The 14,291-nt window shown below is 45.6% G+C and overlaps 1 protein-coding gene across 5 annotated transcripts in view; it reads left to right on the top strand.

Moving 5' to 3' along the window:
- NF2 (neurofibromin 2 (merlin)) overlaps positions 1-14,291 on the top strand; it is a 99,448-nt gene that overhangs the window by 71,924 nt on the left and 13,233 nt on the right. For 2 of the 5 annotated variants that reach the window (XM_015425311.1, XM_015425309.1), the window contains exon 16: positions 2,259-2,318. The exons of 2 other annotated variants lie outside the window; for them this stretch is intronic. In XM_015425311.1, coding sequence (XP_015280797.1) covers positions 2,259-2,294 — 36 coding nt within the window. In that variant the 3' untranslated portion in view covers positions 2,295-2,318. The remainder of the gene's footprint in view (positions 1-2,258; positions 2,319-14,291) is intronic. One more of the 5 variants, XM_015425310.1, reaches the window with a different exon arrangement.

Genomic DNA, 14,291 nt, shown 5'->3' with positions numbered 1-14,291 from the left:
ACTGCACATGAATGTTTTTTTCCCCATGCTTAAACTAAACTCTGACAGCATGAGAGAAGTGGTGCCAGTGGCTTAGGAGTGACCTAAGGAAGCATGCAAGAAATTTCCATGTGGGATGCTCTGTTGCTGCTGTGAATGCCCTCTGCATTTTCAGCAGCACTGAATCTCCAACAGAGAGTCTTTGCCATGTGGATGCAGCTGCTGTTCACCTGAAGAGAAGTAACTAGCTTGCTCCTCTTCAGCCTACAGCCTAAATAAGGGAACGAAATTGAGTTCCCCTGCACATTTCCCAAACCAGGCAAATAGCAGAGGATCTTCCACACCATTCGCTGAGCCCAAGGGAAGTTTGCAGAGCAAGGAGTTCTCTGCTTCACAAACTCCCCTCAGGAGAGGCACCAAGAGATCTCTCTCATGACAGTTACAGCCTGCTGGGAGTTAAGCCCAGTTGGAAGCTGACTGTTGGACAGGGACAAGGGGAGCCTGGATTCAGACCTCCCTATTGCCACAAATCTCGGTGGAGTTAAACTGCTCTTCATCTTTATCTCACAATGTTGTCATGAGAATCAAATGGAGAGAGAGGGAAAGGAACCACACAGTACTTTTGGAAAAAGAATGAGATAAAAATCTAATAAATAAGTTGTTCTGTGCCCTGGTAACTGCAGCCATCCTGCTAACCTCATTTTGGCTCCTGTTTCTTGTTCACCACTAGAGTACAATGGGATGAAATGTTGGGAGCTGGCTTTTATTAGTTTGCCCAGTGCTTACAGTACAGTTGCCAACTGGCCTGGTGGAAAGCCATAAAGAGGCTGAATAAAAATGTACCTGGTTCTAGAGATTCCCACCTCCATGTGGGACCTGGGGATCCCCAAGAATTACAGCTCATCTCCAGACTACAGAGATCAGTTCCCCTGGAGAAAATGGATGCTTTGGAGGGTGGACTCTAAGGCATTGTACCCCACTGTGGTCCCTGTCCTTCCTGGGCTCTATCTCCAGGCCCTGCTACTATGGCCCACCTGTAATGGAGACAAAAACCAACAGCTGAAAACCAATAGAGAGAAGGGGGCAGCGTCTTCTGAAAGGGTGCTTATCAGCCACATCCCACCCCCATTTTCATATTAAAGAGATTGCTTTTTAAAAATTCTGCTAATTAATTTGAGACACGTTTTTTGTTGATCAAAAGGTTTTAAATAAGTGAATCAACTGCTGGCTGCAGCACCAAAAAGATAGAAAGAGAATGGGTGTTCCAGTGGCATGCAGAGCTGAAGCCTCATTTCTTTGGGCCTGGTGTAAAGTTATAATATGCCCCCCCACACACTATCCCATACTACAGTCTCATCAGTCAGAAAGGAAAATTTTGGTTTAATTTCTAAAGTGACATAAATGATCATTATCGTAACACTGAACTTGCAGCCTGGGCTGCTCCCCCCCTCCCCCTTGTCAAATAAAGTGTCCCGTTTCCCCCTTTGCTTACGTATCTTGCTGGTATGTCCCACCTGTGGTTGCAGCAAAATCAATCAGTTGAAAATCAGCAAAATAAACGAAGAGAAAATGGTCTGACCCGCTTTTTTATTTCCAAACTCAACACTCTAGCTGTTGTATGCAACACTGGTCCTTCTCCTGTGACTGTCAATATAAGGAAAGCTCGGTTTGTGTTTTTTCCTCTGACTTCCTACGGGGACACACCCTCTTTTCAGCATGTCTAGCAAGTTTTTAAGATCAAATTGTGGATGTTGTCTTCTGCTGCAACAAGAAAATACACTCCCAGCCTCTACTGGGGGCATGTTGTCGAGTTGCTTTGTGTCCTTTTAAAAACGATTTTTAGTTCATCTGTTTGTTGCATTTTTCCTGATTTAATTGTAGTGTTTAAAGATTCCTTTCCTATTCTTCTTAACCACCTTTTGGGGGCTTATGTTGGTCAAAAGAAAGGATATAAATATTTTAAATAATAGTCAAGCAAACTGGACCTTGGCACCCCATCCTTTGAATTAGCATGGAACAAGATATCCTGTGACCTTGTCCTAGGCAAATGAACAGGGACTGTAGCAAAACTCCCATTCACTTCAACAGGACTTGCACAGGAGAAATTCCCAGGGAGCCCACAGGTTGCACCTGTCTACCTTCCATTGTGCCCACCACCTTGTAATTGCCAACTGCTGTTTCTCGCTTCGGATCAAGTGTTGTAGGAAATATACATCTGGAACAGTGGCACTCTTGATTTGACAAAGGACTTTTGTGTGTTTTTTATTTTGCTGGTTTAGCCTCAAGCCCAGGGCAGAAGACCTATCTGCATTTGAGACTTCAAAGTAGGCTATTCCAAGGTATTTTGTGTGTGGTGGTGGGATGGTCATGTGTAATACTAACCTGTGCATGAGCTTGCCTGTGAAAACCTGTGGCTGCAGCCAGCTGCAGAGTAGCTTAAGCCTGACGCTCCTCAGCAGCGTGCTTTGCAAGTCTGAAATTCTGTGACTTGCCAACAACCACTTGATGCCTCTGCTCCTGTGCAACACAATGCTGGACATGAACGTTCCGCTTTTGGGATGTAGTTTTCTTCTTTTGTGCAATTGCATCTGTCCAAGCATGTCTCATTGGGGCAGGATCCGTTTTGACCAGAAGGAAACTTGGAATTGGCAAAGCAATCAGTGTGCCCATTTTTAAAATTACCCTACCATTTGTGCTTAAGTTAGAAACCCAGCAGATTAAACACAAGCCTTTTGGGAGACTCCTTTAGAAAGCCTTTGTTCATATACTTAGGGTAAGTAACTTACCATGTAGTTATCTTCCTCACATGGTGCAGGGGAAGACCGGTGGCCCTTCTCTCTGTAACATGTACAATATTATGTAGTATTCATTTATTTAAAAAACTTCTAGAACACCCACTCAGACAAAAGTTTCTTGAGGCTGCCAACAAAAGAGTTGTATAACCATAAAAATTCAGATCGCCGTCATTAAAATAAAGATAATAGTAATTCTGATAGCAGCAGCACAAACGTAGAGCATGAAGAAGAGTAGTGACAATTTATAATCAGGTAGTAGTACAGAGTAATAGCAGTGTGAAAAAAGAGCATAAAATAGTAGCAACAATTAGTGTGAGTTTTCCCCTCAAGAAGGGGCAGGGAGGGAGAGATTGCTTGAATTGGGCTTGTGCCCTTTGGACCCTTTCGTGACTCACCTGTGGCAGGTAAGTGACGGCTGCATAATTTCAGAAGGGGATGATGCCACACTCTGACCTTGGGTTTTCTCATGAGGTGTTTTTCCATGCCATCCGCCCTGGCTTCTGCCCAGTCAAGCTGAATCATTGTAGTGGGGGAAAGGGACCTGTATCATATGCTCTGTGATATGAAGAGAATTGCCACCTAGTTTGAGTTTCACTCTCGGAGGTGGCTTTCTTTCTCACTGCCCTTTCAGTCTGCAGCTGAAGGAAATTTGTGAAAAATAAATCTTCTGGAAACTTCTGAAGCTGCCACTTTCCTCTCTAATCCGGCACTTCAAAGCAGCTATGTGGTCTTTGGAAGCTTTGGCAAGGATGTGCTCACCTGCTGCTCTGTGTCTTTGCTTCCAAGTCTGTTGTTTGCGCAGCAGAATAATTCAGTGAAGGAAAGGGAGAGTTAATGTCCACCAGAATGTTGGCGCATCAACTAGCGGCTAAGGATGTTCCTGTGAGACCACCCTTAATTGAAGATGATTGCTGTCGTTGGCAGTTCTAAGATGGTTTTAACAGAGCCAGAGTCTGCTAATTGTCTGCTGTCGTGCGGAATCCTGAAAGGGAAAGAATAAGAGGAATAACTAGATTCTTAGTTATCCACTTACTGTTTCCTGGGGGCTTTAATGTTTAAGCAATGAAGGTGATTTCTTGGTGGAATTGTTTACTTCCTGCCAGCACTGTGATTGTGTCAGTTTCAGGCTGCTTGGGGGGCACATGGAAATGGTGGCCCTCAAAGAACTGAATCCTGGGCCATGGTCGTTCAGTTTTCCTGGCCGTTGCCCAGTTGTTCCATTGTTTCTTGTTCAACATATGGGGCACTTTGTTCACTCAGTTTTTGTGATCATTTGAAAATATCCTTTAATTGAAGCTCCCCATGGGGTGACTTCCGCTATATGGAACACAGCTACACAGTACATGAAACCATTGATGTCCATTCAGGATCTCGGGAGCCACGTATGGGTCTTTGACATTCCACCTGTGGCTCTCCTGAGCACTGTTCCCCAATGAGGCAGTTACCCCATACTTCAGGAAAGCGAGCGAAGCCCTTGGCCAACAAGGCTTCTGGTTAGGAAGCGGTTCCCACCTTGAAACAGCCGCCACTCCAAGAGGAGGTAAGCTGCAAGCCTCTGTGAGGTGTGGGCCATGTACCAACGATGAATGTGGCTCTTTCAGTTGATGCTAATGACTCTATGTGAGATGCAGAGTGAAGTACCACTGCATCAAACCCCATAGAATTTTGCTCTGATGGCATGTGGCTTTGGTTAAACCAGTGCTGTTCTCAGTTATGTTATGCATTATCTTTGTCTTTTTCTCACTGCATGATTCCTAAACTAATCTGTTCTCCTTGAACATCACACTTTTAAAAACCTCGGTTATCACCGAGTGTCAAAAACCCCTAGTCCAAGGGATTTTTGGTAAGGGCAAGCAAAACACAAAGTTACAAAACCCTGGGGTGTGAGTCCACACACATCAGGCTGGTAGCTGCCACCAGCCCCTTTTGACTATCAAAACAGTCAGAAGCCAAGGGGCAAGCTTCTAACCATCCCGGGATTTATACAAGAAAGTCAGCCCTGTGATGTAGGCCACCTACAGAGTGAGTTTCCCCAAAAACAATTAACCTGGGAGGTGTGCACTTAGTTCTAGGTACTGGAACTAGATTGAGGCCACCTGAAGAACAAAACAACCACAAAATATAATTTAAAAGTATTTATTAAATTGTGCAAGAATAGTTCAAAAGGAACATTTAGCAGTGCGGCATTAAAATAGCAAAACTAAATTAAAAAGGCTAAGTACATAGTAAGACAATGGTTCAAAATTACCAGATGTTGCTATCCCAAGCTGAAGACGTTCAGCAATCAAAATCCCCTCTGTCCAGGGTCAGCACTGGGCAGGCAGAGTGCCTAGATGGTTTTAGGAGGCTATTAGCATCACATCCAAAAACCAGTGATCATGATATCTAACAAGATGTTTGAAAAGACTAAACGTTTATGGACAAGGATCCAACATGGTCTGGGGCCCAATAAACCAATCGGGTCTCTGGCTGATAATTGCCAAATAACGGTGTGAACCTGTTACTAAGCATGCACCCTAAGAGGGGGTCGAAATCAGGTGAAATGGTAATCTGCAGCATAACCCTCCCATTTCTAATGGATGTGAATCATGAGCACTAATTAAAAGGAATGCAGCTAATTATGGTTACCGGGACACCACAGTATTCTAGCCTTGGGCACAAGAAGGGAGTCATTGATAATCTCTACTAGCTTCTTCCGCACCTGGGAATGTTATCCAGGTGTCAGCTTGAACCTCTCAACTCAAGTGCAGGCTTAAAAATTAAAATGAAGCCTGAACCAAGATTTAAGAAAAGAAAAAAACCAAGAAACTGAACTGGGGACTCAGTTTCTTGACACTGAGTGTGAAACATGTTTTCATCTTCAGGTTAAGGCTCCAGTGTTCCTTTTAACCATTGAAGTTTCAGTTGGATTCAGTTGGCATGAGGCAGGGGTCATTTTGTAGGAAAAAAGCTGCAGGCGCTCATTAGCATAATTTATTAGCATATGCCATACACCCTGACATCACCGGAAGTGTGCACCAGCCCCTCTGACAGGCAGAAGCACCTGGGATCCATTCTTTCCCCCCTCTCCCTTCCCTTCGCCTCCAAGTCGGGCGAAGGAAAAGGGGAGGGGGAGGATCTCAGGCGCTTCTGCCTGACAGAGGTGCTGGCGTGCCCAAAGCCAGCCTGGGTGAATTATAGAATCATAGAGTGGGAAGGTACTTCCAGGGTCATCTAGTCCAACCCCCTGCACAATGCAGGAAATTTACCAATACCCCCCATACCCCAGTGACTCCTGTTCCATGCCCAGAATATGATTAAAAAACCCTCCAGGATCACTGGGGGCCAAACTGGCCTGGAGAAAAATTGCTTCCTGGCCCCAAAGTGGCGATCAACATTTCCCTGGGCCACGAGAACTAAGCACTAATGCAACCCTTCCTGCTCTACCTCTCGTGATTTGCCTAAGTTCACACAATCCGCATTATGATCCTTTTAAAGTTGAAAGCATGATATAAATGCAAAGGACGATTTGTGAGATTATCTGTAAGACACAAGACCAGGACGCATCTCACTTCTGGCAATCACTTGGATCACTCAGCTTCCATTGCCCCACACACACCCCACACTGGAATAAGAACATAATATCAGGCCATATCAGAGCCGATCGACTTCCGGATCTGGTCTCAACGACAGAGGGTGTGCGTTGAGGTCGCTCTTCCACTCTCTGATCCTTTCACTTTCTTTAGGCTATTTTTCAACACCTCAAACTCCCTCCCATAGAGAGGGGTTTGGTAGGGGACTTTGCTGGACTTAGACTTCCCTTCCCTTGGTTTGCTCGGGGAGCCCGAGCAAGCCGGCTGCTGGAGGGAAGGATTGGCAGTTTAAATCACCTTCCCTTCCCTTCCCTTGGCTTGCTCAGGATCCCCGCGGCTGCAGAGAGCCCGAGCAAGCCAGCTGCTGGAGGAATGTGCATTCGGTTAGTCTGAACCGAATGCACCCCTGAAAATGGCCCATTCGGGCCCCTTTCAGGCTGCTGCAGGCCGAATCAGATTCTCTGATCTGAATTGGCTTCCCGCAGTTTGGCCCCATTATATTCTATGGGCCATTGAAGTCAATGGCGAAAACATATGGTATATTCTGGGGGCTGGAGGAGAGGTGGTTTGAGGGAGAGGCTCCAAAATCGCAGGGTAGCTGCTGAAGCCTCTCCCCAAGATACGCACTATGTTTCAGGAACATTGAACCAGGGGGTCCAATTCTACGGGCCCCCAAACAGGTTGCCCCATCCCCTCCATTATTCTCTATGGTGGGAAAAAAGAACAGTGGCGGTGGCCATAACTTTTTAAATAGCTCCTCCCGAGAGCTGGGGGAGTCAGAATGACGCCCCCAAACAGGTTGCCCCCATCCCCTCAATTGTTCTCTATGGTGGGGAAAAAGTAACTCTTTTCTCACCATAGAGAACAGTGGAGGGGATGGGGTAACCTGTTTGGGGGCCCGTAAAATTAGACCCCCTGGTCCAATGTTCTTCAAACTTGGTCGCTATCCATCCACTCCATTGTTCTCTATGGTGGGGAAGTTACTTTTTTCCCAACATAGAGAATAGAGGGGATAGGGGCAACCTGTTTGGGGGCCTGTAGAATTGGTTGGTATCTTGGGGAGAGGCTCCAGCAGCTACCCTGCGAGTTTGGGGCCTCTCCCTCAAACCCCCTCCCCTCCAGCCCCCTGAATATACCCTATGTTTTTGCCATTGACTTCAATTTCCCATATGATATAATGAGGCCGAAATTGACATTCAGCTGGATCTTTTTTAGACCGGCGTTCTAGTGCGGAGCCTGAAAAAGGAGGAAAGGGCAGGGGGGCAGCTCTGCAGGCCGTTTTTCACAGCGGGGCCCATAACTTTTTTAAGAGCCCCTAAGGACAGCTGGGGGAGCCAGAATGACCCCTCGCGCAAGAGGTGGAATTTGCCCCTACAAGTCCAAGGCCACCACCCCGGGACTCAGGGAGGCAAGGAAACATCCCCCCCGCCCCTTGCGTGGGCGTTGCAGCTGCCGCTGAGAACAGCGGTGGGGGCCATAACTTTTTTAAGAGCCCCTCCCGAGAGCTGGGGAAGCCAGAATGACCTCTTGCATGTGATGTCCAGTGGAATTTGCCCCTACAAGTCCAAGACCACCACCCCGGGGCTCAGGGAGGCAAGGAAATGTTTCACCTGCCCCTCCCCCCGTGCGGGCGTCGCAGCTGCCCACGAGAACAGCAGCGGCCATAATGCTTTAAAGAGCCCCTCCCGAGAACTGGGGAAGCCAGAATGATCTCTCGCGTGTGATGTCCGAGCTCACACGCGAGAGGTGGAATTTGCCCCTATGAGTCCAAGTCCAAGGGAGGCAAGGGAACATTTCTTTCCCCATGCGGGCATCGCAGCTGCCGCCAAGAACAGCGGCGGGAGCTATAACTTTTTAAAGAGCCCCTCCCGAGAGCTGGGGGAGCCAGAATGACCTCTCGCATGTGATGTCCGAGTGGCATCACACGCGAGAGGTGGAATTTGCCCCTACGAGTCCAAGGCCACCACCCCAGGGCTCAGGGAGGCAGGAGGTTCCCCCCCCCGCGGGCGTCGCAGCTGCCACCGAGAAGAGCAGTGGCAGACATAAGTACCTAAGGAGAGCTGGGGGAGCCAGAATGACCTCTTGTGTGAGAGGTGGAATTTGTCCCTACGAGTCCAAAGCCACCACCCCGGGGCTCAGGGAGGCAGGGGAACGTTTTATCCCCCCCCCCGCCGTGTCCCAACTGATGGCTGGCGGGAGTAGGGGGCAGGGCTTATGTGCCCGCCCCCTGGGCTCCTGACTGGTGGAGCAGTGCTCTGGTGCGCTCCGGCAGGAACCGAGGCCTGGCATGAGGATTGCAGTCATCAGGTCCCAAGTAAAAACCCACATTTGTCACTCAATTACAGTTGTCAAACAATGGCTGATCACATTCCTACTGTTTCATGCACCCTTGCCCTGGTTCCCCCCCCCCTTCTCTGGATGCATTCATTTGCCTCTGAAGCCTGCCCTTTTTTATCAGTGTTCATATTTCAAGAGTTGTTTCACTTCATGCCTTACCAAAAGAACCAGCTTGTTGAATGCCCTGAACACTGACTGCCTCAACAGACTGTCTGATGACCACTGCTTGCTTATGTTTAGGTTTATGTGTCTTGGTGCACTCATGTTTGAAATGCATCCTAGCATTTTCCTACTTTTGTCAAAATTGCAAAAAGTCTCTGAGTAGAAATAATAGTTGTCATGGGTGAAGCTGTTGTATGGATCCAGTTGTATGATTGGGCCTGCTGGGCACGTTTGCTCTTAACGCAACAGAACTGTGCATCCAGAAAAGCAGCATTCTTTAACTGCTGTCAGTTATGCAAACTGAACATATTTACATCATTTTAGTAATATTGCTTAATTTTATTCTGTTTCTGCCAGTCCCAGAGTCGTGTATAACATTAAAACTTCATCCCTCAAAGAACTGGTAACCTTATTATTAAGCGTTGCGCATCTTGCACATGGTAGCTTTATAACCATGAGGGCTTTTTGAAAAACAGGAAAGCTGAGAGTCTCAAAAAACTGAATTCTGCATCTGCTGCTTGCCATCTCTTGTGGGGTTCCCCCCCTCCGTGCCTGTGTGGAATTGCAGTCTGCTTTCACCCTTCCTGCAGAGCCCTTGTTTAAAGCCAGCTCAAGTTGCTCGCCTTCTCTTGGGGTTTACACTGATTGTGCGATAGTCGTGCTTTCCTGTCAAGCAAGTTAAAAATTATAGATTCTTATGGGACTTTTCAACACATTTTTATATCCATGGATGGAAACCAGTAGGAGATTTAAAAAAAAAAAAACACCTGTTCAATATTTTAGGGTTATTTGCTGTTTTCTAGTCTGTGATCTAAAGAAGCTCAAAAGTTCACTTTCCTGGTCTTATGGAATGCTGTACTGAATTTCTTTGCAGTATCTCCATTTTTCTTTTCCCCTGCATAATCTGTATCCTGCTCCAGCTAAGCCACACAAATCAAAGGAATGGTTTTTTAAAATTACATCTTTGTCAGAGAGAGCATCTACAAAGCCTAAAGCACCACCATTAGCCCGAGAGATTTCCTGCTTCTCTCCTGGCACTAGATTCGGCAAGCAGTAATGAGGTTTAGCTATTTTAGGTGAACTGTACAGACCATTTGGGCTTGTTCATCTTAACTAAAGTTAAGTGACACAAATTATATAATATCTGAAGCTTTCTCTGTTCATTCAGACAGCAGTTACCTAATGAAACTCCCCTTGCCTGCTGATCTTGCACTTTTTGGCTAAGGGGGGAAAATGAACTTGAGGGAGTTGATTTTACCTTTTTAAGCCTCTGAAAAGTTTGGGTAAAGGTTCTGATGGCATGCTTGCTAGCTAGCCATCAGGGCACATGGCATTTTAGATAGTTACATAACAAAGTGGGGACAGGAACAGCCAAAAAATTGCCATTGGGAAGTACAGTAGACAGAGGGGAGGGGGAGGAATGAGAAAGTGGCAAAAGTAACAAGGATGAATGGGAACAAATGCACTTATCTGTACATTCATTTCAACTGTGGATGCAAGCTAAGAATTAGAAGCCAAAGGCTTGGGGGGGTATTAGCTTGATGTTTTGAGAGGGACTTCCAAGCACATAGGGAGGACAGTATAATGAGACTTCATAGTTGGTTCTCCTGTTTTCACCTCTAATTTGTTTTGCAAATCTCAGTGTCACTGGTAGTTTGGGAAAAATCCAGCTCCAAACACAGTTGGAATGAAAAGGAAACCTTTCTGTTTCTGCCAGATCTAAGGAACCTCTAACCTGGTTAGAGACCCTTCTGTAATTAAGCCCTGATATGCCATGTGCTATTTTTGTGACCTCTGGGTTTTCCCATCAACCGTCTGCTAAGTTTTTCATGTTTAATTATGTGGTTAACATGCTAATCCCTTTTTATGAGCTCTGTGGGCCCAGCACAGGAATCTCTTCTGGAAACTGATTTCTTCCCCATCTAGCATGCTGGCTCCACTAAGTCCTGCTGGCTGAGCTTAAGGAAGGCTTACTGCTTTGACTCTGTGTTAAAATGTAAAGGATGAAGTGTTGTCTTGAGTCTCTCTGTGACTTTACAGGTTTCTTTTTGGCCATTTGATAATCCTGCAACGAATACTCAGCAGAAGGAAGCAGATTTGCTTCAGACTTCGGTTTTTTCCATTGCAGAAACAGCATGCATTTTGCAGTGTATGCACATGGTCCTGTGGGTGGTATAGTTCAGATATAATGCTAAACAGTAGTTTGGAGCTATATGAATCAGTGCTTCCCTGGTGTGTTTCCTCCTCACTCATACACCTGGAGTTGGATAATGACCTTGAAGTTAGAATGCCAGACCCCTTGGTGTGGGTAGGGTCCCCCAGTTTTGGGTGCTCCTTTCTGCCCCCCCCCCCCGCAGTTACACACACACACCCAACAGGCAAGAAGCCAGATACGAACACGATGTGCCTGTGTCACCTGGAAGTGACGTAGGCACATTGGTGACTTGGGGGGGCGACGATCTGGTTTTTGGGCAAAACTCTATGGTAGAAGCTAATTCTGCCTTAGAGGTTTTGCCCACGAACCAGAGCGTCACCCCTAACATCCCCAACGTGCTTACATCACTTCTGGGTCCTTTACAGCCATAAACTTACATCCAGACTGCAAAGCTCTGTTTTGCTTAGCAATCATACCACAATTTGATATTTCAGATATAATGCCAAACTGTGGTTTGTATGAAATTAGAAATTGTGAATTGAGGGGCTCATGAGCCATGGGGCACATGCATATATTGTCAAGGTCTGGTGCAGCATCAGATTTGAACCATTACACTGTCTCCTTACTGGGTTTTGTGGACACATGTTGGCTCACTGGCACATGTACAACCGCTCCCCACCCAATTCTGCCGGGTAGCTCTTGCAAAATGTACGGTATTCTTAAGTATACTGTTCCATTTCCTTTTAATTCCTTGATCTGTGATGGGAGGTTTCCTGAGCCTGGTACTGAATTGTCCAAACTCATCTGGTTCTTAACTTTAAAGTCCTTTGTGATCTGAGACCCCAGATTATTCAAAGGACTAGCTGCCTACCAGTTAGTAAAGACCATGTGCACAAGCCTTGGTTTGTTTGCTCCCACTTCCAGAGGTTGGTTAGGTGGTGACCAGGGATGCCTTGGTCTCCTGTATACTAGCACTACAGCTTTGGAATTTTGTCTCCATAGATGTTAACTATCTAGGTACCAGGTAAAAATGTGGTAGTTTTCTGACTCTTACGGTTTGTACCACAGGTATATTTTAGATTCTTCTCTCACCAGTTACTAGAGTAGGATTGTATGTTACTCTTTGCAGCTGTCTGAATTTGGGTTGTTTTTTTTAAAATGCTGGGCTTTTTTCTACTGTATTGATATTTATTTTAATGATTTGCTGTGAGCTGTCTTCAGTGTTTTTAACAGAGGTGGAATCACAATGTTTTGAATTAATAAACCTCTCTCATTGCATTGGTAGGTTAGGCATGAATGGAGCAGTGTGTGAGCACAACTCTCCTGTTGAGTAACACCATAGGAGCCAGAGCATTTGCTAACTAAGCCATATGTATTTTGAAAAAGAGCCAGTTGCATGGTTTAGGGAGATCCCCTGGCAATTCGAACTGGGGGGAAGGGGTTCCAGTAATTCTGTGAGAGATTGGGGGGGAGGGGTACTTAAAAATGAACTCAGCCTGTTTGTGTACCTTATAGGGTCAGTGTGCATTTCTCTATCCCCCTGAACTGATTGTGCCTTCTGGGCTCTAACTGCCATGCTTTTATCCTTCCCATCCCCCAAAGAGCTCATACATAATTATTCCATCCTCTGTGTTTACCTTTGTAAAACTTTGTATGGTAGTACAACAGATTTGGAGCACAGTGGCACCTTTAAGACCGACAAAGGTTTATTCAAGGTATGAGCTTTCATGTGAATGCACACTTTATCAAATACATTAGAATGGCAGTCAAGGTTCAAACTTACAGCCAGAGAATGAACAGCAAACTAACATGCAAAGTGACACTAAATAACACATTAAGGTTATAAGGTCAACAATTGTAAAGCAATAAATATGTCAAACTAGCAGATAAATGTCTAAAGGTGTCTTTTCTAATTGTGGGAAGTGTCTGGGAATCTTCATCCTCTCCTCTCAGGCAAGGGGGGCACTTGCATCATACCTCGTGCTGGCTTAACAATGTGGACCGGAATTGCTTCATGAACTCACAAGGCAGTAACTGAAGGCAAGCCACTCTCTCTTTCTCAACTTGAGGCCTCTTGTTCCCATATGGGGAATAAAAATACTGGCCTACATTACCAGGCTGTTGTGAGAGTGTTCAACATGCTACATAGCTGCCTTGACCCAAGAGGAAAGGCTGGGCACAAATATTATAGTATATAATATAAATAATAATATGCATACAATTGCCATTATTACTGTTAATAACTACTATATTATTTTAATATCCCATCCTGTATTATGTGAATCCCCCACTGCTCTCAACCAGAGCTAATGTTCTAAGGGTGCCATCGGAAAGGAAAGGGCGATTTGCTTGCGTGGGGGTAGGGACTGGGTGTGGGGTATGGGAAAGGCAGTGTTCTGCCGTATGGTGTGGTTTTGAAGGCTTGTGATGAAGCAGCCTTGCTGAAGCTAAGCGAGGCTGGCTCTGGTCCATGCCTGGATAGGAGACTGCGTGGGACACCTGTGTGCTCCACATTGAGTTCTGTGATGGCTAAAGATGGGGGTATAAGTGCTGTTATGTTCTGTTTGAAAGGGATGGAAAGAGCCATGTATAATTTGTTGCTGGTCATGCCGCTGACCTTTGACAGATCTGTAAGTCATGGTTTCGATAGCTTAGGAAGATGTAAAATGAGATGATAGATCTGGATGTAGAAGATTGAGCGGTATTTGTTCTGACATCTCAAGCATTCTCCGTATTCAATATTATCATTTTCCAGCTGTCTAATGGTTTCCTTTGAAGCCCTGGTTCAAGGTAAACTATTTTGGTCTTTTTGAGAAAGGGGGGATGTGGTGGATTGCCAGAGGGAAAAAGAGATTGTGAAAAGGGTGCATGAGTTCATCTGCAATAAGTTTTCTGAATGCAGAATTTCAATAGTGTCCAGACAAATTTGACTTTCTTCCAATTATAACAGCATGTACATTAATAAAAAGCTTTCCTTACGAGCAGTGGGGGACCCTGGGAGGTAACTTGAAAGTGGCTTCAAAGAAAGTAGCAAAGATGTCAGGGTGACCTTCTTTCTGCAAAATACGTTCTCTGTGCAGTTTGGCAGCAACAGGTAAAGGAGATGCCGTTACCTTTGTATGCTGTTAACATCTGAAGTGATGGTAGCGGCACAGATAACGGAAAGATGATTAATGTTAGCATTTTCAGAGGGCCTTACTGAAAATTGCATGTGCATCTTTGCAATGAAGCCCTGATGGCCACTTCAAATTTAAAAACAGCTAAAGCTGCTTGAAGAGGGGGGTGACTTGG

Source organism: Gekko japonicus, unplaced genomic scaffold (assembly GCF_001447785.1).
Source record: "Gekko japonicus isolate JY-2015 unplaced genomic scaffold, Gekko_japonicus_V1.1 scaffold135, whole genome shotgun sequence".
NCBI classification, from domain to species: Eukaryota; Metazoa; Chordata; class Lepidosauria; order Squamata; family Gekkonidae; genus Gekko; species Gekko japonicus.
The sequence above is the reverse complement of the archived record's forward strand: the minus strand, read 5'-3'. Positions and strand labels throughout refer to the sequence as shown.